This window comes from Mus musculus, chromosome 1, assembly GCF_000001635.26.
Source record: "Mus musculus strain C57BL/6J chromosome 1, GRCm38.p6 C57BL/6J".
NCBI classification, from domain to species: Eukaryota; Metazoa; Chordata; class Mammalia; order Rodentia; family Muridae; genus Mus; species Mus musculus.
In genome coordinates, this window is record NC_000067.6 from 43,745,990 (window position 1) to 43,772,226 (window position 26,237).

Consider the following 26,237-nt stretch of genomic DNA (forward strand, 5'->3'; position numbering starts at 1 on the left):
TACTTCCCAGCCCATTCTCCTATGATCCTGCCTGCCATGATGGAGCAGATCTACTCTACCAAGCACAATGAACTGAACCCTTTGAAATCCTGAGTCCAAATCAACTTTTTCCTTTAAAGTGCATTTGTCAGATATCTCGGCACAGCAACAGTTTACTAACACACACAGTATTTATCGTTCTGGCTTGTAATTGTTTTAGCAGATAGCAGTGTTTCCTTCTATGCCAAGGCAGAGTAGCATCCCACTGCAGCTGACAGTGCACTGCTCATCCTTCAGCTGTTAACTACACAGAGCTAGGTAACCACCCTTTGGCAACGGTGAACTAGCGAAACACACAGGAATTCCATGTTTAATTTTTTTAAAAGACTTATCACACTCTTTTCTGTAATATAACAGTTCTGCTATTTTACATTTGTGATTTTTCTTTTCTTTTTTCTCTCTCTTTTATTGAGCTGTCTCAAACTCCAGTGCAATGCTAAAGAGGAGGGAAGATGGGTCACTGTACCAGAAGACATCTTTGCTTGGTTCTTGATTTAAAAAAGAGTGCTATTTTTTTTTTCATTAATTATATTTTCTGATTTTGGTAAATGGTCCTATTAGTCAGGATTCTCTAGAGAGCAGAACCAGTAGATTAAACTTATTCATATAAAATATGGATCTTTTTAGATTTGCTTACATAGGATGTTAGGCTAGCTAGCTGCAGGCTGAAATGCTACACAGGTACAGCCAAGTTCAAGAAGCTTAAAGGCTTCCAACCAAGGAAACTGACAGTACAAACTCCAGTCCCACACAGAGTGCTCACAGTCTACCTGCCCCCCAGCCCCTGAGGAGACACTGACACAACCACCTGAGTCCAAACAGCCAAGGAACCTGGACTCCATTGTCCATTTTGTCGTCTTCTCTCTGTAGAAGGAAAGCCTTTGGGTAGGTGTCTCAGCTTTAGTTTAATTGATGCGAAGTGACACCATTACCAAGGTAACTCTTAGAAAACATTTAATAGGGGCTGGCTTACAGTTGCAGAGGTTCAGTCTATTATCATCATGGAGGGAAGCATGGTAGCTTACAGGCAGACATGGTGCTGGAAGAGCCAAGTTCCACATCATGACACCTCCTTGGAGCACCATCTTAAGAAAAAGTTTCCACCCTCTCAGTACCTCAAAAAATGGAGCTGAATGTTGTCACATGAACCTTCAAGCTCCATTCCAGCTCCACCCACTCCACAGCTTAAGTTTCCTGATGAAAAATCTGTATTTTCCTTCCTATAATGTAATTGTAGATGAACATGGCCCCATCTCTATCATGGTAAGTAAGATGCAAACAAGACATGTATGTGGGCTATCCTTGGTGCTGAAAATAGTAAAGTCTCGTTTGCCTTCTGATACTGTGGTATCAAATTTTCAGAATTACAGAATTCTCTAACATCTCATCAAAGGTACCAACCAACCACCAAGAAAGGCTAGGTCAACTAAGCAAGTTATTTTGACAGACACATGGCAAAGTTAACTCGCAATTCTTGTTTCTGAAGAATCTCTAAAGAACCTCCAAACTCCCTACAGTCTTACGAGACAAAACTTGATGGCAATACAGGACTCACCCTAGCTTCTATCAAGGTCACATGACTGAGGACCACCAGGGTCATAATCAAAGATAATGCAATGAAGCTCTACCTGACTAGAAGGCTGGGCTCAGTATTCAGTTCCACAGCTGCAATCCAGTACACTTAGTCTATGGTTTGTACCTTGCTGGAGCCCAAACTGTAGCAATCTCTCCCCTGTAAGCAACAGCAGTGACGTCCCAAAGGAAGCCACTTCCAAAATGCAGCTTCCAGTTGCTATTTCTAAAAAGTTATAGATTCAGTAGTTAATAAACAGTAGGGATTTATTGCTTATAGTTCTGGGAGCTACAAAGTCTAAGATCAAAGTGCTGACAGATTTTGGAGTGTGGAAGGGCCACGTTCTGGTTCACAGATGGTGCTTTCTCAGAGTAGCAATCAATAGAAGGAGCAAGCAAGAGCCAGGAACTACAGAAAGGGTCCCCCTCTGCCTTCATCAGTTTGTACAGATACCTCATCTTTCGTAACACTATTGCACCAAAGAGTAGGTACCTACATGTAGATCCTGCTGGACCACAGCCGCCATCACCTACCTACCTCTCAGCTTCATTTCCCTCTCTGCCTAAGATACTATCATACTTAATTCAAAACTCAGTGTTTTCTACAATGCATTACTCACTTTCTTAGAGGACGTTATACACATCTGTTTCTCTTCTACTACTTTGAAAATACTCTATGGATACCAGAAGAGTGAATCTTATGAAAGAATTCCAGATATTAGTGTGCAATAAGCTAAGGGAATTCTGGGTCTTCAGACTTTTCGATACTCCTAATTATACGTAAAGCTCTGAGCTATTTCTGTCCACATTTTTCTTTGGTCCAAATTTAGCATTACTAATTTCCAAGCAAGCTTCTGCTTTTTTTTTTTTTTTTCTGTAAATGATGTGTCACTCAGTTCAGACCAAAATAACGGGGCCTAAGAGAAAGAGGCTGGGGGTGTAGTTAGTGACCAAGTAAGTGCTTAGCTAGTGTGTATGTTTGTGTAGGTTATTCTTGATTCTTTTTTCTTATATCATGTTCAATCTTTGGTTCAGTTTCAGAATCTTCTGGTAAATTTAGCATGACAGAGTCAGAGCATCTTTGCCTGAATTCTAGAGCCTTTCATAAAATAAATATAAATACACACACACACACCCTATTTTTTTTTTAAAAAGCAGCCCAACATGGTTTTGAAAAATAGACCAAGCTCAGATATTACATGTGCTCCTGTTTCTAGTTACTTCTATCACCTGGTCCACACCTTTATTCCTTGGGCATTTGTAAGGGTTTCTGCTGTTACCATGTAAGGCTAATCTGGTTGGAGATAGACTGCATTTTGTGCATTGTGTTTTCCTCCCATTTATTTTAAGGTACAAAATAAAATCCTAGCACACACCTTGAGAAAGTTCTTAATGAAAATAAAAACTCCTAAAGTTTTCGTTTGACTCAGCAAAACTTGTTTGAATTCTACACCAGAAAAATGGAAGTTTTTGTTCCACCTGGTTTGTGCTGCTACAGGACACAAAACTTAACCCAGGCTGAGTTCTGAAAACTTCACACCACAGTTAATTTGGGCTCCAAGCTCCAAATCCCCAGTGCTGAAGAGACACTGGGATTTGAGACTTCAGAACACTTCATCTTTGGGATTGAGGATGCTCAAATTGCATAGTTCAGGAAAATATTCCCGAGTTAAACAAAATCAATCCTGAAATTTGAAACAGTTGGTTTTAAGTATTTCAGATAAAGACATATACACATGTGTGTATCATATGCACAGATTCAGCCCAGAGAGCACACAGATGGTTCTAACAGTTACATATCAAGTTAAATATGGTATAAACCTGGATGTTCTCAGAATTCCCTTAAACTAAGATCTCAAGTGTTCTTCTCAGCCACCACACATCTGATGTAAAGCAGATGTCAATCTTTGTAGCTCAAAACCCATGTCTGATGAGTTTCAATATTTTATTAAAATAGCATATTTAACCATGGTTAACCAAGAATATGTTAACGTTGTCCCCCCACCCCCACCCCAATATGCAGCACAACACAGTAGTGATTTCAAATATCTTTGATCAAGAACCAACAGGGATGTTTCAAAGTCAAGTTTGCAACTGAAAACTAGACCTTCAGAAAACTCTGAATTAAAAGAGAAAGACAAAGCTTCCCAACTGAGTCCTTTCATCTGTCCCCAACAAACACTGGTGCCCCACCCACCCGACAGTACCTCTAGGATTTTTATTCTTTATGCATAGTGTAACATCTCATTTATAAGTACCCACTTTTATAAATAAAATTGACATTTTCCACCCCATTTAATGTTTCTTTTCAGCTTCACAAAGAAACCAGTAAATAAAACTGTCAATGACAGTTACAGCATACACTCTAACAGAAGATAAAAACCTGAAAATAGCAGAGATGCATCTAGGCTGTTGTACATAACAAAGACAGATTTAAAAGTGCAAGGCAAAGTCTGCAGCTTTCAAGGGAGCGTTTAGGCACATCAGTGTCTTTAAAGCAAGCTTCAGAATAAAATTCCAGTTTGTTCTTCATGACACCTGTTGAAGTCTTTAAAAAATAAAAAAAAAAATCCCACAAAAGTCCACCTCATACGGGTAAAACAGAGTCTCATAACCTAAGGCTAACTAACTCAGCTGTGGCGCGTCCGGCCCTTCTTCACTCTGGCGGGCTTGGGTTTGGGGATGTACTGGTTATTAGCCTGGTACTCTAATTCCTTCCGGAAGTAGTGGATGGCTTTGTTCAATCCTTCCTCCAATGGAACCTGTTGGAGAGAGTAAGAAAAAGGAACAAGGTACCATTAACAAACAGACTTCTTGAAGCCAACAGCAGAGTGCCTAGAGATGAGAGACTTCAGTCAGTTTCCTGCTTCACGAGGACACCGAAAGCCTCACTCTGGACAGAAGTGCATCAAGGCCACTTCAAAGATGCCTAGAGTTAGTTAGAGCTGCTTTTATAACACATACTGCAATTTAGCAAGTGACCTCAAGCCCTTGGAAGTTCCTGAGTCTCCTCTTGCAGGCATGCCTACTACATACAGTTAATTGCAAAGACTGTTTCTGAAGCATATGTAAGTCCACTCTTTGGAGGAAATCCCTCAGGGAAGATGCTCTGAAGAGCCTGTCCTCACTTGCCTCACTGGGCCTCCCCAATGACACACCTGGACTTGTACCAGCAACATAGTTAGGGACATTTAAAGCAATCTTAACCAGGAGCTAGAGACAGGAAACAGAAGTCAATTAGCTACTGAGTTAAAGGCTAAAGAAAAAGCAGTGGAGGGAGGCACTGCCAAGAACTAGAGTAAATTTGCTGGTATGTGTCTGTCTTCATTGTGATGATAGTTTTATAGGTGTCAAAATACATCGAAACACATCATAATGTAAGCTTTAAATATGGGCATTTTGCTATATATTTATTACATGAGACCCTAAAAGCAGAGGGAACATAATTGGACAAATTAATCAAATTAAAAAGCTTCTCTTAGTAAAGTAGATAGTAAGCAGACATAACCTACAGAATGAAAGAAAATACTTGTCAACTACATATCTGGCAAGGGGTTAAAAGTAAGCATTTATGAGAACCCCAATTCAGGAAAAAAAAAAACCAAAACAATAGGTTTAAATAAGCAGTTTTTTAAGGGAAGGCACAGAAATGGTCAACAGGTTTATGAAAATGCTCAGGACCACCAAATATCAGGAGACACACATGAGACCTTTTCACCCAGTTAGGAGGCCTCCTCAGTGAGTTGTCCACACTCACACGCACGCTCACCAAGTATGTTTGCGATGAGCATGTGTCTTTGGATAAGACTAATATATTTCCTATGAATTAAGACTCTTACTACAAAGAATTCAATGACAAACATCTCATATTCTATATCTCCATGTCTTTCAGATGATGTGTAATAAGATACAAGTTCTAAATACACATCCTGGCTATATATACATCTCCAAAACCAGAAGCATTTATTTGTAAATATGTATTGAATATTTTCCAAAAACGTTTTGTTTAAAACACATGCTTTGCTAATAATAGGATAAATGATAAATTCCTTCAAAGAATTAGAGAACTTGAGGCTAGAGAACAACGACGGCTCAGCTGTTGAAGCCATTTGTTGCTCTTGTAGAGAATCCAAATTTGGTTCCCAGCACCTACACAGTAACTCCAGTAGCAAAGAATACAACAATGCCCTCTTCCGGTTTCTGTGCAGGCAAAACACTTACAAACATAAAATGAAAATAAACAGCAAACTAAGGGAACCAGGACCTCTGCTTCTGGGCTTTGCTTTGCTCAGATGGGACTATTAGATTTTCAGTCTGAGCAAACTCAGTTTTATTTTATTTACCCATTTTCTGTCCTTTGCAGATCTCTCAGACTAAGGTATCATACACCAGCACAAGAGTTGAACTAAATGTCTAACATCCCAACAGACTCTGACATTCCTGAGTCTACCTCCTCACATTTACTGTGCCGGGGTTAGCGGAGCTCTGGGCAACATTCTGCCTCCTGATGAGTCCTCTAATGCTCATATAATGACAGCCCTGTCTACCCTAAGTTTATCCTCCATTTAATACATCTCTGCTTCTGTAACAGCTGTCGGAAGAGCTGCCATATGAGGCTACATGCTTGCCCAGAAAAAAATCTCTCTCCAGAGGGTCTCATTAAAGAGCAAACAACCAGACACAAGATGCATCTTGCTCCTGCAACCTAGTTGGCCAGGGAAATTTTCAAAGAAGATAAACCCATAAAGGACACACACATACAGCCTGGTAGATGGGTGTTCAAGGACAGGGGAGGGGCTCTCCACTAACAGATGGAGGAGAGACTGGGGGCTTCAGAATATGAATGCAGTCTGGCAGTGAGAGAGAGTTGGATAGATTTCAGTGTCTAATACAATGACCTAACGCTGTGACCCTCATGTTGTGGTGACCTCAACTATAAAATTATTCCATTGTTACTTTGTAACTATAATTTTTCTACTGTTGTAATATAAATACCTGATATAGGACCCCCTGGGGAGGTGTCTAGACACACAGATTGAGAACTGTTGGCCTAGTAGGTCAGACCATGAAGAGCCTAGCAGTATAGGAGTTCCAGGAAGGTATGGAAGTCCACCTTCCTCCATGTCTTTCAGTCTTCACACTTCCCAGTTGGAGTTCCATCAGCATGGGGACTTTATGACTAGACCACCTTTATTTACATGAAATCTCACCTAATCCATCTCCAGACACTAGGGCCATGCAATTATGCTGCTGAGACCTTCTGATTATCTGCATTTGGAATGTCACCCAGCCAATGACTCTCTTTCCAGGGCAGTGGGATCTTTGGAGGTTATATTTACCCCTGGCTCCTTGCTTCCTATTGCTCGATGTGAGCAGCAACTGCCACAGACTGCAGCTCTGGCTGCCATGCCTCCCCTGCTGTGATGGACTAAGTCCTATGACACTGGGAACCAAAATAACCCTTTTCTCCCTCTGAAGTCGCTTCTCTAAGATATTCTGTTACAGCAATGAGAAAAACAACATATACACCTTAACACTGTGTTTGGAAATTGACGCAAGTCCTAGTTAACAGTAACTTTGAACCTGACCGACTAGGACTACCTGTAAGATAGATAGATAGTCTCAATACAGGAACTGTCTTTATCAGGCTGATCTGTAGATACTACCTTGGTTGTCATAACTGATGTAGGACAGTCCAGTCTACTGAGGATAGCACTGTTTCCTTGGCAGGCTATCATGAGATGTATAGGAAAACTAGCGAGCATGAACCCATGAGCAAATCAGCAGCACTCGTCCATGGTACCTACTTCCAGGTTCCTGTCCTGACTTCCTTCAGTGATAAACTATGACCTGGAAGTGTAAGCCAAATAATCTCCCTTTCCCTCTCCAAGGTGCTTTTGGTCAGAGTATTTTATTGCAGCAACAGAATAAAAAAGGACAATGTGTTTATATAGAGAGGCCACATAGGAGGTCCAAGCCATTTTCACTAACAGAGGATCACATACCACTGAATGGCCTATGGAGAAAACCTCCTAACAAGGGCCAAAGCTTAGGGGACGGACAAGGGGGTAGGGGAATGCCTTTCTCCCTAGGCAGTGGGCCTCCTTCAAACTTACCACAGGTTCCCACCCCAGCATCAGTTTTGCTTTTTTGATGTCTGGTTTTCTTTTCTGTGGGTCATCCTGGGCTTCAGAGAGAAACTGAATTTCACTTCCACTACCTGAGTTATTGAAAAAGAAGAAAAAAAAGAAAGTTTAAAAAAAAAAAAAAAAAAAAGGTAAGGCGAAGCGCATCTAGGGGGCAATGTTTTACCATCTATGACAGGGAAACTAATCTTACCTGTAAGCAAGGTCCCTTGTGGCTCTCAAAGCCACATAGGGCAGTCCTCGAAAACCTAGAGTGTGCCTGCATAGCTATTACTAAGCAACCACATGCAGGCACCAGGCTTGCTTCTGGTCCCACAAGAGCACAAGGGCTTGTGCCGAAGACACACCTCCACCTCAGGTAACAGGTGCACATGTGCCTAAGGGAACATCTACAAACACAAATATATAAATGTGGGCTGTAGCCATATTGGAGATGGATGCTCCAAGTGGGCCACACCTGGGTGTCAAAGGTCTAGGAATTCTCTTTCATGGGGATCAGGTGGCTTATACTGTTCTGTTCTTAATCAACAGCATGCAGATGGTAACTAGGAGCCCATGAAAACCTAGTCACCAATGTTCTAGCCAGAGAAAGCACAGAACCAACTTATGTCACATGAGTTGTCAGCTCTGCTGACACACAGAGATGTCAGCTCTGCGGCTGCATAGACTATGCAAAGGACAGAAAAGCCTGGCTTAGCACCCTGGGGTGGGGGACTAGACCCCAGTGACCACAAAAGAGAGCTACTGAGTGACCACCAGGCAGACCTGCATAAGTTATAACAGCACAGTCACACACACAGAGTCACAAAGCAGCAAGATGGAAATCCTAAGCCGGCTTTAGTGTGCTTGTCACGGTTTTCTAAATTCTGAAGTGCACATGGATCACTGTGCACACTCTGATCCAAAAAACGAGCTCACACCCACAGTGCTATGATACCAAAGCATCTGGCCCATGGTTTCCATCTGGACAGCAGAGGTTTCAAAGGCACAGTGACTGGAGGCACATGGTGAGTGGAGCAAACCTTCTCTCAACAGTGGGAATGCGTAACTGGGAAGCTAGTCTGAATGGGATTACTGGAACCACACAGTGTTTGTTGTGCTTATCTGGCAGAAGGATTATAGCTGTACACAGCTGCTCACCACAGCCCTGAGCCAAGAAGGAAGAGCCCATTCAGCCAAGGGTATCACAGGGTCAAGTCAGAGCAGCCTAAAGCACACGTATCATATAATGGTTCAGGCCAGACTGGCATATCCTGAAATCAAATTTCTGGATTGGAGACCAGGTTTCCCAGAGCTCCGTCAAGCCTGAGTATGAGGCCAGGAAGTACCTTCTTGGCACCTGCAACCCAGGAACCAGGCCAGACCCAGGGATATCCCGCTCCCTGATGGAAACACTGTTCCAATGTCACACAGCCTAATCCAGCCTGGCCAGAGCTAATGTCACTCTCCCCATGCTCCTGAAATCTGGTCGCAACAGGGACAGTGTTTATCACACCTGGAGGTCAAATCTCTGCCCCACACTCCATCAAGACATGCAACTAGACCTGGAAGTCAAACCCATCTCATTTCATCCTCCCTCTAATCGCCAACTCAGAACTGGAAGTGTTCCTCATTAAAATTAATACTCTGGGGCTGGAGAGATGGCTCAGCAGTTAAGAGCACTGACTGTTCTTCCGGAAGTCCCGAGTTCAAATCCCAGCAACCACATGGTGGCTCACAACCACTTGTAATGTGATCGGATGCCCTCTTCTGGTGTGTCTGAAGACAGCTACAGTGTACTTACATATAATAAATAAATAAATAAATAAATAAATAAATAAATAAATCTTTAAAAATAAAATAAAATTAATGTTCTGGTACAATTAATCAGCTTCTACTTTCTAAGGAAGGTGCTACTAACACAGGGTAAATAAATACAGATGAGTTCTTTCAGAGTGGTGTAGCCTACTTACCAACAAGGTTTTTAATTAACTGAGCAAATTCCAGGATTGTGTGTTCTTCTGGATTTCCCTAAAAAGGAAAGGGATTCTCTTATAAATGTCATGACAATGGCAGTACTTCCCTACCTGGACCACATGACTTCAGACACATTTGCTGCATCAACCATCAACTCCCAGACAACCCTGTCTCCAAGTAACTTCACCCCAGCTTTTTGTCCCACTGGCAAATTCTGGAACGGTTTTCATCCTGGCCAGGTACAAACATATACTACCTAAGACCTTCATCTACCTGCTCTGAAGAAGGGCCTTCAGGTAAGGCAGGGTTATTTTAAAAGGGGGCACACACATTGGGTGAGCTTCTAAGACAAGTAACCTTAATCTACCTTTTCTTTCACTTTAGTGATACTCTGTATATCTGGTTTCACAATACTGGCTCTCCTAAGACAACATACTTCCTCTACGAGAACTATGCCAATACCTTCTCCTACAGAGAAAGCTCCTGCAGCAATGGATGATGTCATAGACCAGTGTCCTGGGTGAGCCACAGGAACAGTCTCCATGAGCTTGATGAAGTCAGCTTATTGGGGTGGGATGGGTAAGTAGTTAAGATCTGTTCTGCCTTTTTCCATCACACTTTCTAACAGATGTTGCCTTCAGTTGTGTAGTGCTGAAGAAGGGGAACGCAGGACTTTGCCCACACTAGGCAGGTGCTCCACCATTTCTCTAACCTACTACTCTTACTTCTAGTATACTGCCCTAGCACAGACACAGAAAAGCCTGGGAGCTGTGAACCTTAAATCTGCCCCCCAATCCCCAATTTCCGAGGCTATCCTGGAACCAGGGATCAAAGTTTCAGGAAGGCCCAGGCTTAATTGTAGACACAAAGAAAGGCAAAGGGGCAGAGCAAAGTGATGGAGGGAGACATGGAGAAGGGGCTTTGGGAGGCTCCTTGCAATTTTGTGATTTGAGGGAAGGCAAATTTCTAAGCAGATACAGTTCCTAAATGTTCCTGTACAAAAGCTTCCTAAAAAGAATAAGAGAACATGATGTACAGAGAACCTGTAGGCATAAACAATGAACAGGACTTTTACCATAAGCCTTACCAGGCAGAGGAAGTTCATACACTGCTCATGAATGCCTCACAATTCTCTCCTCTCAGTCTCTTACTCTGCTTTGTTTCACTTGAGTATTTAGCAAATGCCCTACACAAGCTAGTCATGTGCAAGGACAGTCCATCACAAAAGACCCTCCAGCAACTGCAAAGCAGAAGCAAAATGGTACTTACCAAGTTGACAGGACTGCTGACATTGCTGTTCATCAGTGCTACCAGGCCATTCACCAGATCACTGGGGACAAAAAGGAGAGTTAGGTCAGGCCCTGCCCACCAGAGTGCGGGAGTGCTGAGGGCATGGACCAACCCTTCCCAGACAAAACAAAACCCAAATGGAAAACTGAATGTGGAAATAAAAGCCTGTAAATTAAGATGGTGCCTGTAATGCTAGCATGTTCATGGATGGAATGAGTCCTGTAACACTGGGATTTGCTCTTAGTGGGTGTGGTGGGGTGGTGGACACAGGGAGGATGGTAATAGGTTAAATCTACCCTTTCTGTACATTTCTGAAAACAATCAATGACCAACAAAAGTAAGCTAATGTAGTATATATACCCCCAAGATGGCATTTGTAGGGTCTCGATGAAACCTCATGTTTAACATGAACCCACATTAATTCACCGAAACAAAAGTTGTGATTGTTTTATAAAATAAGCTTCACAGAAATGAATGGACTTCAGTATGCAAACTCCATACTGGCAAATCACAGCGACAGCCAAACAAACTGAGCACTGAAATCAATCAAAGCTGCTGCCCCTCCCCCCACCGCCAGCAGCCCGCCCTTCACACAGCCTAGGAAGCTGTCAGGGCATCGGGATGTTTCAGATGAGTTGTGATCGGCTGAGCCATGAGGGTGAAGAGAAGTAAGCAAACTTCCGCTTACCAAGGTTTGGTTCTTAGTTTCAGAAGCGTTAAAGTGTAGCTCTGTTAAAGAAAAGTTACTTCGTAAAAATGACACCTCATTGGGAATGTGAGCGCTTGCTCTACGCCCATGCCCGGCAGCAACGGTTCTGAATGAAGTCCACTTGGAAACCTCTCCCTCTTCCTCCAGCTTTACCACAGGCGAAGGCCACTATGGCTCAGGATGGGCTTCCAAAAGAAAACCCAAGATTGTTTTGTTTTTCTTTTAATTGGAAAAAACTTTTTTTTTTCTTATGTGTCACTTAGTAAGGTTACTTCTGCTTTTCAGTTTTCAACCATGGAAGTTTTATATGAATATGCTTAATGTTCTGTTCTCACAGATCAAGTGCAAACGCAAACCACCATTGACCTTTAGTGATTTTTTTTTTAAAAGAGAAACTGGCAAAAAGTCACTTCATCACCATGGCGTAGTCATTGAACCCACGGCACATTCTTCTGTGTGTCTGTAAGGAGACATTAAAAGCTGCCATTCAGTAGCACCCGAAATGCCTCTTAATGTTAATAGGGTAGGGTCACGTGGCGTTAGAAGATGGCTGTTTCTTAAGCAGTCACCCTCTTTGGGAGAGGAGGGAGGGCCATGCACCTTGTATGTAACAGGTTGGCAACTTTTAAAGTCAAAATTGTGTAAGTCATACTCATTCAGCCTGAAGCTCTTAAAAGTGTCATTTTGACAAAGTGACTTTTAAGAAATATATAACATGCCTTTGTTATGTGAATGAGGACACAACCCAGCTATGAAAGTATCAGACATGTCATGCCAGATGCGAATGCAGGTGACCATGTAGGCCTTAGGTCCCTGTAGTGCTGCTGAGGCAATTGTGGCTCTGGGGACAATTAACCAAGGACAGTAACTACAGATTGAACACTGTACTCTTTTACTGGGAAGTTTAAAAAAAAAAAATCAGTTTTTTAAAAGGGTAGGGGATATGTCAAAAATAGCCAAACTTTGGTCAGTTCTCTACTAAACAGTGTTCATCAGGAAACTGACCTACAATGTGCCTACATCCCGGTGATCTCAGATACCAAGACAATGGCAGCATTGCAGAAAAAGGCTCTGCTGAAAGAGTTCACATCTATGAAGAGGGAAACTACTTACATCCTCTTTCCAAGGTATCAGGTAGGTATAGGAGGTGACCATGCAGATCACAGCTACTAGGTGTGTGAGCTGTGGCCATGAGGCCTGGTGCCAGGTGTTTTGTTCCAGCTGGGATGGTACCCAGCATAGGCATTGCTGAATTCTTAAAGTATTTTAATCATCTACCTTTTTCCCCCACCAAATGTATCTGAGGCCACTTAATTTTGTATGAGAGGCCACTGAAACCAGGAAGGAGACAGGGTTCTACCCAGTGTCCGCCCCGTGCATTACATCCAGTCTTATGGTGGGAGAAGATGAGAAAGTCTGAGGCCCTGAGTTCAAGGTTGAATCTCTGTACTTGAAGACATTAAGATCTCCTTGGAAGTGCATGACTGAGGGGTGGGTGAAGGGGGATGGGATGAAAACACATTGTTATTATTATTATGAAGAGATGGTTCAATACACAGCTACAGAAATGAGCCCCAGTAGATTTCTCCAAGCACACAGTCCAAGCTTTGCCCTCTAAAACAGAAACTGTCCTGAGGGAGGGATAGACAATTTCTCCCTGTGAAACTGTCTCTTGGAATAAGCTAACCTATTGGGCAACACATGATCAGCTAACTTTCACTTCAGGAAATGAACACTGACTGTGGTATGCATTTATTAACAGCTTCTTCTGTATCTCATTTAAGAGTTTGCGTACTTTTTTTTTTTTTTTTTTTTTTTTTTGGTTTTTCGAGACAGGGTTTCTCTGTATAGCCCTGGCTGTCCTGGAACTCACTTTGTAGACCAGGCTGGCCTCAAACTCAGAAATTCGCCTGCTTCTGTCTCCTGAGCGCTGGGATTAAAGGTGCGCACAGAGAAATGTCTACTCTAGTTATTTTAACTTTCGAGAAAAAAATAAAGCAGGATTTCCATTTTTCTAAGTGACTTCTATTATGCTCCTTATCTAATGAGACATGGTCGCTCAGGCTGAGGCTGGAAGTTGCTCAGACCTGCACTGATAGCTAACACCTTACTCTACAGTACCCTGGGAAGGCTCTAAGACACCTGGGGTGGCATTTCCTGGCCAACATACATTTGAGGTATTTGCATTTAAGAGCAAAAGTACATGTGTTAAAATACAGAACTAGGTTTTACAATGACCAAGGATTTGGAAATCTCCATGGAGTTCGTAACAGCTATGTAAATGTGGAAGGTGCTTCAGTGTGGTAAGTGGATATCATTACCAACTGTGCTGACCAACAAAATTCTAGGTAGAATTCCAAAGACAACAATAAAAGTCATCAAGCAAAAGTATTAAGGAATATGAGCCTGCCTCAGCTTCAAGACAGGATCACCATTAAGACACTCTTACCTTATATTCTTAAAGACTTCTCCATGATAAAGAGCTATGTTTTCAAAAGTTGGTCAGACATCTGAACCTGCAGGTTTGATGGGTGACTAATTGGCCTGCAGCATTAATTATTCAAGCTCCCCTCAGTGCTGGATAACTTTTATCTATGCAACACTAGGTGGCAGTAAAAGATTAGCCAGGAATCACAGAAATAGTGGATCAAAATCAACTTTATCTTCTAAACAGAGAAGCAAGAAGTTCCCAATCAAATATTAAAATTGGCTTAGTGCACAGGTGAGCTGTGGAAGTAACCAGCATGTAGAATACACAGTACAATACACAGTTACTGCTGCCTTCTACTCAGAACCAAGGACAATGACAGGAGCCTTACCTTACGTACTGGAATGCCCGTGTCTGAGACCCAGAGCCATAGACCTAGAAGGAAACCAAGAGTTAGACTTGAGAAAAAACACCCTGGCACTATTAGTAGGGCTCCTTGGAATCCCGTGGGTCTGACTTCAGAACCCGTCCTTGAAGAAGCACTGACATGGGCTTACAACAATTTAAGGTTTACAAACCCTCTAACTTTCATACCTCGTCAAAGGAGCTTCTCATTGCATCAGACAGAATCTATCCCAGAAAACCACAAGTGGCCAAAATACAGAGAACTGATCATGGAGTGCTCACCCTCACCATACATCTACAGCACAATTTCTCTACCCAAGGCTCAGGGAACATTATGGACAAGAGGATGGCAGACTTCTGAGAGCCAGAGGAAATCTGCTGTGAGATGAGACTGTGTCTCAAAGAAATGACAAGAAGATACACCCATAGTACTGCAACAGTGTGGCTGCTGAACAAGATCCAGTGACAACATGTTAATAAGGCTTGAAACCTAGAAAAAGAACGACAGGTAACTAACAACTACTCAGAGAGGGACAATTAGTCTTCCCAGGGATGGGCCCCTTAATTAGTTACACAATACCAAGTGATCAGTCAGCTCTGAAATCATATACACATAAGCAACACGGAATGGACTCAGAAAGTGTATTTATGTATTTAAATGTTTGTATGTTTAACAACAATAATAATAATTAATAATAATAACAACAATAAACATAATCAAAGGAAAAGAGGCTATAAATTTAAAAGGGAGTAAAGGGGAATGGGAAATACTGGAGGAAGATGATACAGGAAGGATTGAGGGAAGGGAAAGGAAGGAAATGATATAATTGTATTTTAATTAAATTATTAAGGAAAATGAGAACATTTTGAGCACATCTTATATTCTGTACTTCAGCACTGATACTTACTATGAGTGTGTACACATATATCAAGTTTTTCTTCAAAAGACTGTGTCCAAGAACCGGCTTCTATCCATGTCTTACTGTTTGTCAGGCATGTAAAACCCTGGGAACTGCAATCCTGGACTCTATTTGTGCAACAGACAGACCTTACACACAAATAATGTGACGAATATTCAGTGGAAGCTCTCCAACATGGATGACTATTATAAGTGGTAGAATTCTGCCTAGATAGGCTGGTAAACTGTGGGCCAGACTTGTTCATATTTGTACAGCTGGCTCTGAGGGACTTCCAACATATAGCTAAGATCAAGCTAAGATCCTCTAGATGACTGATAGGATGACAGATTTAGAACAGCCTTGGTCCCTCTAAACCAAGAACTCAGTCAGAGGACCTGAACACTCATAAAAATTCCACCATGGCAGGAATCAGCAGTTAAATCAATTTATAATGGGAAGCAGGTGGTCCTGGTGAGTAGGATAAACTATTTCTTGTGAGACCACCAACCCTTCCTATCTGACTAGGTCTGTCTGCATAACGGTTCAGTCTAGGGCTATACAGTTGTATTTCTACTGCCCTAAAAATACCAATTCCTGAGTACCAGCCACAGCTGGATTTAGTTGATGTGGGGGTGGGGGGGACAAAGCTTACTACTTTCAAGCTCCTGGAATGATTCTGAGGTGTAGCCAAGGCTCAGATCTATGTAGTACACACTCAGAGAGACTCCCAAGTCCCCAGGATTACTATCACAGATATTTCACTTCTGATCTGCAAGATCTTGGTTCAAGACTGAGAATTCACCCAGACTGTCATGCTGTCGAGACGCAATTTAAAATCCTGCTTGCTCTGTTCAACACTGACCATGCATGCCTAGCTCAGAGATGTATGTTTTTAGGTTCTACCTGAGGATGGAAGGCTCACGAGAAAAGGCAAAACAGTACTACATATCGAGATGTCTGCTGACAGGATCCAGAAACTGCCGGAGCAAATCTCAGCAAAGGAGCAATGAGGACAGAGCCTTGAAAGGCACTTACTGCCTTGATGATGAGAGTGAATGTGCCCTCTTGGCTCACAGACCTGCCTGCCTGCCTACGGGGCAGAAGCTACTCCTTGTCCACAGGCCAGGCAGAGTAGGTGCTCAGCTATACTCTTGAGTCTGCACAGCATTACACTCTGGTGTCTACATGGTCCCTCTAGCTGCACTTTACAAGATGAGAGAGATTTAAGGAGATTCTGGAGACTCAAAATTGCTCTCAGGGGATTAAGTGCTGCATATGTTCAGGTCACAGCAATATGGTGACCTAGGAGTCACCAAGATGTCCAGGGAGGAGGGGGCAGCAGGAAATCCAATGGGAGCTGTCTGAATGCACGGCACTGCCCTCTACAGTGTGCATTAAGTACTTAAGCTATAACAGCCTCTGCTAAACCAAGTCAGTCTCTTGTCCTAGTTGGATATTTCTCACAGAAGTCAACAAAAAGCCCTGTTTAGTGAATCCGACCCTCATACCTGCCTCTGTTTCTCATCTCTTTCCAAGCCTTCAAAGCTGTGGGGCCATTTGGCCTCCTTCAGCAAGAATCCTGTTAGGTCAGTCCCATCAGGGCCCTCTTTCCCAAATGTTTCTTCCTCTTTGTTTTTTCTATCCTCTGCCTCCCACTCTGCTCCTTAGCTTTGAGTTTCCACTTGCCCTCTATGCTCAAAGTTGTGCTCGGTCTCCAGCACACTTCTCCCCACACCACCCTGCTGACTTCTAGACAGAACCACCTGACAAGGGAAAGATGATATTTTAACCCAAGAGAAAAAGCACAAGCAATTCATCAGGTCCTTGATGGGCAATACGATTCTTTGGAACAAACAAATGTATAAAACCCTAAAACACTCTAAATGCCTCCATGGGCCTTCTGCCTGGGTGGCTAGGAAAGAGGGATGTCTGACAGGCTATGGATTAAAGGCTTTTGGATGGCGCCAGTGATCTCTCCTTACATCTCTGGGAGAGTCATGCCGGGCCTGAAGACAACACATGAGACATGACCTGTGCCAACAATTTGTGCATTCTTAAGGCTGCCAGCGGACTTGCTTTCCTTCTTAATATGGAGTCCTTGAAACAGCCAAGGCGGCAATAAATTGAAAAGCTTTTTCTTCAAAAGCTGTTAACAGTTTTCTCTGCAAACAAGGTAGCTTTGACCCTGGGTAAGTCACTGTACATGGTGGCTGAGAAGCCATCAGGAATCTCTCCCTCCCCAGTAGAGATCATCTGAACCCCAAATATAGTTAGCCCTCAGTTTCCTTGGGGATTGGTTCCAAAGCACTCCACAGATACCAAACTCTAGGATGGCAACGTCCCTTTTGTAAAATGGTTTAGAATTTGCATATAAATCATGAACATTCTCCATATAGGAAACCAACATCTGTCCATGTTATCACAGGAACCATATTTCCAACACTTTAACTTTGAGCTGGCTAAAAGTATCTAGGAAATCTGTGGGTAGAAGCCAGATGAAGCAAGAGAGGATATGAAAGACAGGTTTACCCAGCAGTTACAACTAAGACCCCTGGCCTCTGTGGCTAACCCGTAAGTCACTTTTCACTTACTGCAACAAAAAAGCAGCCACCACATTACCTGACCATTAATTCAACCAATATTTAGCTTATATTGCCTATGTGCTGGGGCCAGATTAACAGCTATGAATCAAAGGAACAAAGGTCCTTGTTTCCAGAGTTAATGTTGTGCTGGGGTCCTGGAAATTTAGCATTGCACTGGTTCCAAGTGAAATGAAAAGAAAACTATTTGTGGAGTGCAATGGTGCCTTCATAGAGAGTGGTCCAGTTAGTACTGTCTACAGAGAATGGGGAAAATGCCCAGGAAACACTCCCAGAACATGCAAGACAGGAGCTGAAGGAGTCAGGAGTGGGTTGGATAGGGACCTAGGGAAAGGTCTGTGGCATATGCTGTCCCTGAGATGAGGATCTTTGGGTTTCTCCTCTTCAGAAGGTTGGCTCTAGGATAAGCTGAAAGAACATAGCTAAAGAACAAGAATGGGACTACAAAGATAGGACACTATGGTGGCAGGGTGGATCCAGAGCCAGGCCACCAGGAAGAGCTGGTGGAGTCCATAAATGATATGGAAAGACAAGCCAGGTATGACCATAGAGCCTCCATCAAGGGGCAGCAAGGTAGCACTTAGGAGAGGAAAGCAAGCTTGGGATCCACGGGGAATGTGCAAGCAGGCCAGCTGGCACAGGCAGTCCCTGTCCAAGGTGAATGAGACAGGACCCAAGGTTCACTGTAAGGCTATTCCCGCACTGTGTTCCACCCACATGCTTCTCTTCCTTTCATGAAGGTAGCAGAGATACACATGGAAATATGTCACCTGGGAAACATCAAGGCCCTGAAGCAAGTCACCTTTTGTTTACTGGTGTGAAGAAAGGTTACAGGCTGCCTCTGGGCAGTACTCACTGTGAGTGGCTCCCCTTGTAGTGCTTGTAAGATGAAGTTGCTGACCACCCGCCCATCATTCATGTGCATTCTCGGCCCAAAGGTGTTGAAGATCCTTGCCACCCGTACTTCCACACCTTCCTAGAACAGAGAGAAAGCATATGAGGTGCGCTTCTCTGCAGTGTGCAGCGCTCTTCTGCATTTCCAGGCTCCTGCAAGGATGGAGACCAGGATTCTTTCCTCTTTCCAAAGACAAGACTTCTGTTCTGATTCTGTGATGTGCTCATCATAAAGCAACTTGGTGATGCAGAGCTACATCACAGCCAAAGCTGCCTCAGATTCCACTCTGGAAAGGCCAGGAGTATGGGCACTCTGGTGGGGGAAGCTGTAAGACAGTTGTGTGAGGGTAAACTGCTTATATAAATTGTTTCAGGTGCCTATTTTCCCATGTGTGGCCATGCTCTAAGAGTTATTAGAGAATCTTCTATCTGAGAAATCGGTGACAGAAAACAGATATGTGCTTGTTATGCACTTCAAGTTAACAGCCATGATGCATGCCAAAGGTCTGGTTAAGGTGAAAATGGCATTAAACAGCACAGACTTGTCTGTGGTTCCAGGAATCCACCATAGATCTCAGAACCCATCCCCTGGGGATGGCAGGGGATAATGCATTAAAGAGGAGAACAGAGGGAAGAGCAGAGATGCAGCTCTCAGTAGAAGATAACTCAAAAGCTTCCATTTGCATTTAATTGATGAGACAAAGACCCAGAAGAGGATGAACATGGCTTTATTCTCTGAAGAGACTGGAAACCTTCAGAAATTCTACAATACTCAAACAGGCATGCCCAGCAGAGGAAAGCTCAAATCAGATGCTTGTACCCTCTTGTTCTCCCCCTTCTCAGGAACAACATTCCAAAGCATGGCCTTATTATCAACTGACGTCTGTAAACATTTACTGCCTAACGTATAAACAGGCAAGCTTGCTGATTTCTCTATTTGTACCCGAAACCATTAAGCAAGCTAACTGGAATGAACTAAAAACTAAGAGGCCACATGAACTCCTGAAGTAGCTGTAGCTACTGCTCCTACCTCTGCCCACAGCACTCTCATGGCTTCCCAATGGACACTCTCGAGCCCAGATATCACACCAAGATTAGCTACATGGAAAGACATAAACCTGAATCTTTCAGCTGAGATATGTTCTCTTCTTAAACACTGGCATCTTCTGGAATTAGTATGCCCAGCTCTTTCTTCAGTGTCAGCAACCCTTTGCCCTGACACAAAGGCAACGCTGGTTTATCGTGTACAGCTCATGGCATGCATCCTCAACCCTCACAGTGGGATAGAAAAGGTGTAGACGAGAGGCACCAACAAGCTACTTATGGTGGCAGCTGGGCGAGTTTCCATACCAAGCTTGGAAAAAAGGGACAGGATGAAAATTAGGAAAGTGCCCACTAGGGCAGTATCGTATTGAAAGCAGAGCCAATCTCTGAAGGACCTAAGCGCATCCATATGTTGTAGAACATGTGACATCAATCTGCATGGCCAAGCCCTGCAGAGTTTCCATCATGCTGTGGTGCAGGGACTCAGCATGCAAAAGGCCAACCTTCACAGAACTAGTGACTCATTCTTAGCCACAGCTTCATGTCACTGTGTGCTCTGTCCTTCACAGGAACCTTGAGTCACTCACCCAAGACTCTGAGCACTGAGAACAAGAACATCTCAGCATCTCTGAGTCAGGTCAGCATAAAACCAATGAAAAGTTCAGAGGAGAAAGATTGGTATGAACCCCCATGCAGAGAGTACAAGCTCATGGGCATAGTGGGAACACTCCAGGTTCACCCAGCAGTCTCCAGTTATACTTAATTTTCTCTTCTCTTCTTTTTTTTAAAAAAGATTTATTTATTTTATGTATGTGAGTACACTGTAGCTGTACAGATGGTTGTGAACCTTCAAGTAGTTGTTGGGAATTGAATTTTTACAATAATACACTGTAGCTGACTTCAGATGCACCAGAAGAGGGCATCAGATCTCATTACAGATGGCTGTGAGCCACCATGTGGTTGCTGGCATTTGAACTAAGGACCTTTGGAAGAGCAGTCAGTGCTCTTAACCACTGAGCCATCTCGCCAGCCCTATACTTAATTTTCTAAGACTTATGACTCGGTGGAATTTTTGTAGACTTTTGTTTCATATTGCTTTGTCTAGGCATTTGGGGGGGTGCTTACTAGTCTTTTGCTTGTGCATTATGGTTTTCAATTTTGTGTTGATGTTTTTTTCTCTGTGTGTGTGTGTGTGTATGTATGTATGTATGTATGTATGTATGTATGTAGTGTGCATGTATTTGTGTGTGTACATGTGTGTATGAGTGTGTATATATGTATGTGTGGATATGTGTGTGTACGTGTGTGGATATGTGTGTGTACATGTGTGGATATGTGTTTCTTGTGCTTTCACTTTGTTATTTTTCGTTTTTAAAAACCTGGCTGTTTTGTTTTGTTATGTTTTCTAATGAGAAAAAGAAGGCATCGAGCTGAATAAATAGGGAAGAGCTGGGAAGATTTGGAGGAGGAGAAACTATGATCAGAATATATTGTTTAAAAAATTATTTTCAATCTAAACAACAGTGATCATGTACAATGTTTCTCAGTATCTGTTCCCCACCAGAACGACAGGACGATATGGTGGAATCCCACAGCACTCTGGGGAAGATTAATCACAGGCTTGAGGGAGAACAATGGTTGGGACTAGTGTACCACCCACAAGGGTAAGGTGCCATCGGATATCCCATTGCTTCTTTTATAATGGTCAAGTCCTGAGGTAGAGAGTAAAATGGGCTCTCCATTAAGACTGCTCTTAAACATAAGCTATGCCTTGAACAGTGTCCTATTAAGTCATAGATGCTGTGCTTTGATCACTGCTCAATGACAGGAAGTCCTCAAAGGACAGAGGAACGGGTCTACGCAGAAAAGTGTCACTCTCCATTACACAAAGATCGCCTGTCCTGCAGGAGAAGCCTGAGTTATACTGACCTGAAAACTATATACAGTGCTCCCATAAATGGTAGCCCTACTCTGCCATATGTCCAAGTCTTCTTGTACCCTGAAAATGTGTGAATCAATGGGGAAAGGAGGTTGAGTCATCTCATTCTCTGATGCTTCTCACACACCGAGGTCTTGCACTGAGGAGTGCAATTCACTAGGCTGAGGGATGCTCACGTTCATTCTGGAGGGTGGCAGAAAAGCCACATAAGGCTGGGTGAGGCAGCTGTGCTGCAGCTCCCTGACAATCCTCTTCAGCACATCTGCTTTAGTGAAGTGGATCCACTAGCCATGGTTTCAGTTACCCACAGTCAGCCAGAAGTGAGTGTAGCATTGGGAGATAGGAGGCAGCCTGTGCCTATGAGTTTTACCACAGCATATTGCTACAATTGGTCTGTTTGTAACTGCAAATAATCTTTTACTATGCCTAACTTATAAATTAAATTTTAACATAGTTATACATGTTCAGAAAAAGCATAACATATATAGATTCCTGCACTTTTCAGTCAGACATCCCCTGGGGTGTAGAAGTGTATCTCCCTCAAAAATAACAGGGACTACTGCATTAATAAGTAAACTTCTTACGGTTGCTATGTGTCTGGATATGCTGACAGCACTGCAAAGCTAGTAGGGAGGGAATACCACACTGCAGATGCCTATGTGGGGTAGCAGGATGTGGGCAGCAGACACCCTGGGAACAAGGCCAGGGCCAGCAAACACATCAAGCCCTCTAGTGTCATATACATAGCAACTCTTCTTTTTTAAAGTATGCTAATGCCAAAAAGTAAATATGCCCTCAAGGCTACTGCCCCAGGTAACTTCTAAGTTCTCTTTCTGCTCTGTTGGTCTGCGGTTTTATGAATGGTAGCCTGTTATGCAGACTCAGTTCAGAAAGTGGGTGGGCCATGACTTCAGAGGTATACTCACAGAAGGCTAGGAGTACAAACGTGCCCTAAGCCCTGACTAACAGCCCCAGGGCAAACCCCCACATTACAAAGACTCCGTGCCCACAGGCACACAGAAGCACCAACCTACTTCCTCTCTGACAGATCCAAACTATTCATGAAGGGTGCTCTGTTTTGCCCTTCGATCCCCATTAAAAGATGTGCAATGAAATAAAACTTTATGTTGAATATATCTGGGTATTTCACTAATTATGAGAATCTTGAAAGAGAATTGTTAAAAGGCAACATTTTATTTAATAAAAAGGCAATGCAGACTTCTATTTATCTTGTTTACATTTTCATTCCTTACATTAGATTTATTTATTTACACTCCATGTACAGCCCTGAAAAAAGATAATCATTAACAAAAAGGATGCATTCTTGTATGTAAAAATCTGTAGTGACTAAAATAACCAAATCAATACTCTGCTAATATAAACATGACTCAGGATTTTCTAAAAGCATAAATCCTAACAACTAAAATACTTTTCTCTAAAACTACCTGAAAAGGCTTTATATTTAGAACTCAAAATTGATGCTACCATGTAGCAACTTGGTACTAAGCTCTGGCTAAGGAACAACTGATACCTAGAGTAAACAATGCATGGGCTGCTGCTCTGGGCATTGTCAAAAACTGTGCTTACTGCTAGACTTGATGCCCTCGGCTTCAGAGCTATGCCACCTCACTGGATACTTCCTTATTGCAGTGATTTGATTATGGCTTGGTTCAGGGAGTGGCACAATAGGAGGTGTGGCCTTGTTGGAAGAACTGTGTCACTGTGGGGGTGAGCAATGAGACCCTCCTCCTAAACACATGGGAGCCAGTCTTCTCCTAGTAGCCTTCAGATGAAGATGTAGAACTCTCAGCTTCTCCTGCACCATGCTTGCCTGGACACTGCCATGCTCCTGCCTGGGTGATAATGGACTGAACCTCTGAACCTGTAAGCCAGCTCTAGTTAAATGTTGTCCTAGTAAGAGTGCCTCAGTTATGGTGTCTCTTCACAGCAGCAAAACCCTAACTACGACACTTATCCACAGCAGCCTGTCAAGACAGCAGGGCAGAGCATGTTGTATATAGGTATCTCAAGCTCCACTTAGGAGCCAGGAACCTGGGAGCAAGTTTGGAGCCCACTCTCCTTACCTCAAGCATGCTAGGTGGAAGGAGGGAAGACTAAGGAAACCCAGCCTCAGCAAAGCTGAGGCATGCTGCTGTCACTCTAGCCCCAGCTCCCGAGCCTTTGGGTACTTACCCTAAGCATGCAAGGTAACCCCATGTACTATGTCACCTCTAGCCAGCAGCATATCCTGACAGGCAGGACACCATGGTGCCCAGCAGGGCAGGGGGCTTGGTAATCAGGCTATGGGTTCCCTTCTCTACAGGGGTTACCTTACACGCTCAGAGTAAGTGCCCAATGGATTAGGAGGTAGAGCTAGAGTGACAGCAACATACCCCTGTGTGGGGGCCCACTATTTACAACCCGGAGAATAGGGACAGAAAGCTGGAAGCTCACACCATGACTTATGCTACATCTGTAAGAATTCATGTCTACCTCTGGCAGAGAAACAGAGCAGAGAGGTCTAGAGCCTGATACCCACATAAGTTATTTTGCATTAAAAAGCTAAGGAAGCTAAGTGCTCCAGGCCCATCATAAAAAGGGAACTGTAGCTTCATGTCGTACTATCATCCACATAAAAGAATGACTGATGGTCAGAAACAAATAGTCAGGGGCCAAGAGAACTCCCATATTGCCCACAGGCTAGATGTGGGCCTGGCAACATTGCTCCCAGGGTGGGCAGCACATCTATACATAGTTGTCCTAAAGCTACATTCCATGTCCATGGTTATTTTCCTACAAGTCCTGCTTCAATTAAAGAAAGAAGAAAGAAGCAAAGGACGAACAAAGAAAACAAGTTCCTGAGAACCAGAGAGTGCTGGTCCCAAGCACAAATTTAGTGAGAAAAATGGAACAACACAGGGCTTTCACCTGACCAAGCAATCTGCCTTCTACTGCACTCCCTAAGGCAACAGCCCAGAGCTACAATACAAGCCCGTCCCAGAGGTCAGAGGTCAGAGGTCGGAGGTGAGAACTGAATGCCCATCCATCCATCTCCAGCTCAGGTTATGGTAGCGCCAGGCTGGGAACCGTGGCCTCTCGGTCTGTGAGTGAGATGATGCACAAGATAAAACACTCATGGCTGAAGCACCCAGTGTAACTATGATTAATAAAGAAAGCACATAGGAAACAGGGAAATATGTTTAAAAAAAAAAGATAATATGGACCTCAAAGAGGATGATTTCTAAAATCTATCACGGCTAGGGAGGTGGCTAGGTAAGTGCATGCTGTACAAGGATGAAGTCGTCCAGAGCCCCTGGACCAACACAGAAACCAGACGGGCATGGCAGCCCACCTGTACTCTTAGCACACCGCAGGAGGAAACAAGTTCCCAATACCTCCACAAACATGTAATGACCCACACTCAGGAACATAAATACACACATACACGTAATAAATAGATGTTAAAAATTAACCACACCAACTTGGAGGCCTTGCAAAAAGAGGCAGACATTAACTGATGGAGGTTAACTGATGGTGGACAATATGACAGTAGGGAAGCATGCTGTTCCCGACTCTCTCACAGTACTGGAAAAGAGCTCATATCATTTTGAAAACAAGAAGATATGTAGAAATGGCTGGCAATACCATTCATATGTAACTGTAAGCACTAGGTCTTCCCAACAGCCACTGGCAGGTGCCAAGCACTGAAGTTGATTCCTGTACAATAAATGTGCACATCTGTGTACAATGCTCTGTGTATGGACCAATACCTGCTTCATGTAGGCATAGCACATGGTCTCTGCAACACGTTTGCCCTCATCATAGCAGGCTCGGGGTCCTATGGGATTCACATGGCCCCAGTAGTCCTCACTTTGAGGGTGGACCTCAGGATCTATGAGTAAGCAGGAGAAAATAAGACTTAATTTATATTCCCTAACCAGCCCTCACTTTGTTACCAGAAACAATGTTTATTTTTGATGGACCTAGGTAAATGTTGGGAATTGCAGGCTGGTCTCCAGTCAAGCTGAGGTCTGAACCCCGATGGTCATAATTCACCTTCATGACATGGTAGGCGTTCCCTCATGCTCCTGGAACTCTGGCCCCTGCCTAAGTTATCGCCCCTTCCCCCCCAAGCCTCCCACAAGAGAAGCATGGTCAGTAGTCACGTAGGCAATGGCCCAAGCTTCTCACCTTCAGGCTAAACTCCTCCCCAGTTACCTAGCAACAGTAAAGACCATAAAAAGGGCTGTTCAGCCCCACCTCGCTCTCTTACTGCTTACTCTCTTGTCTCCCTCTTACACCTCACTCTCCCCTCT

General features: G+C 43.3%; 1 protein-coding gene across 7 annotated transcripts in view; it reads right to left on the minus strand.

The window, feature by feature from the left end:
* Window positions 1-971: 971 nt before the first annotated feature.
* The window catches only part of Uxs1 (UDP-glucuronate decarboxylase 1), an 80,879-nt gene continuing 55,613 nt past the window's right edge, over window positions 972-26,237 (minus strand). For all 7 annotated transcript variants that reach the window (NR_160751.1, NR_160749.1, NR_160750.1 and 4 more), the window contains 7 exons: window positions 25,692-25,813; window positions 18,901-19,020; window positions 14,532-14,575; window positions 10,983-11,043; window positions 9,710-9,767; window positions 7,728-7,831; window positions 972-4,373 (listed from right to left, as the gene is read on the minus strand). Coding sequence is in view for 4 of the 7 variants with exons in the window: in NM_001368288.1 (NP_001355217.1) it covers window positions 4,242-4,373; window positions 7,728-7,831; window positions 9,710-9,767; window positions 10,983-11,043; window positions 14,532-14,575; window positions 18,901-19,020; window positions 25,692-25,813 (641 nt within the window). In the remaining 3 variants the exon portion in view is untranslated. The remainder of the gene's footprint in view (window positions 4,374-7,727; window positions 7,832-9,709; window positions 9,768-10,982; window positions 11,044-14,531; window positions 14,576-18,900; window positions 19,021-25,691; window positions 25,814-26,237) is intronic.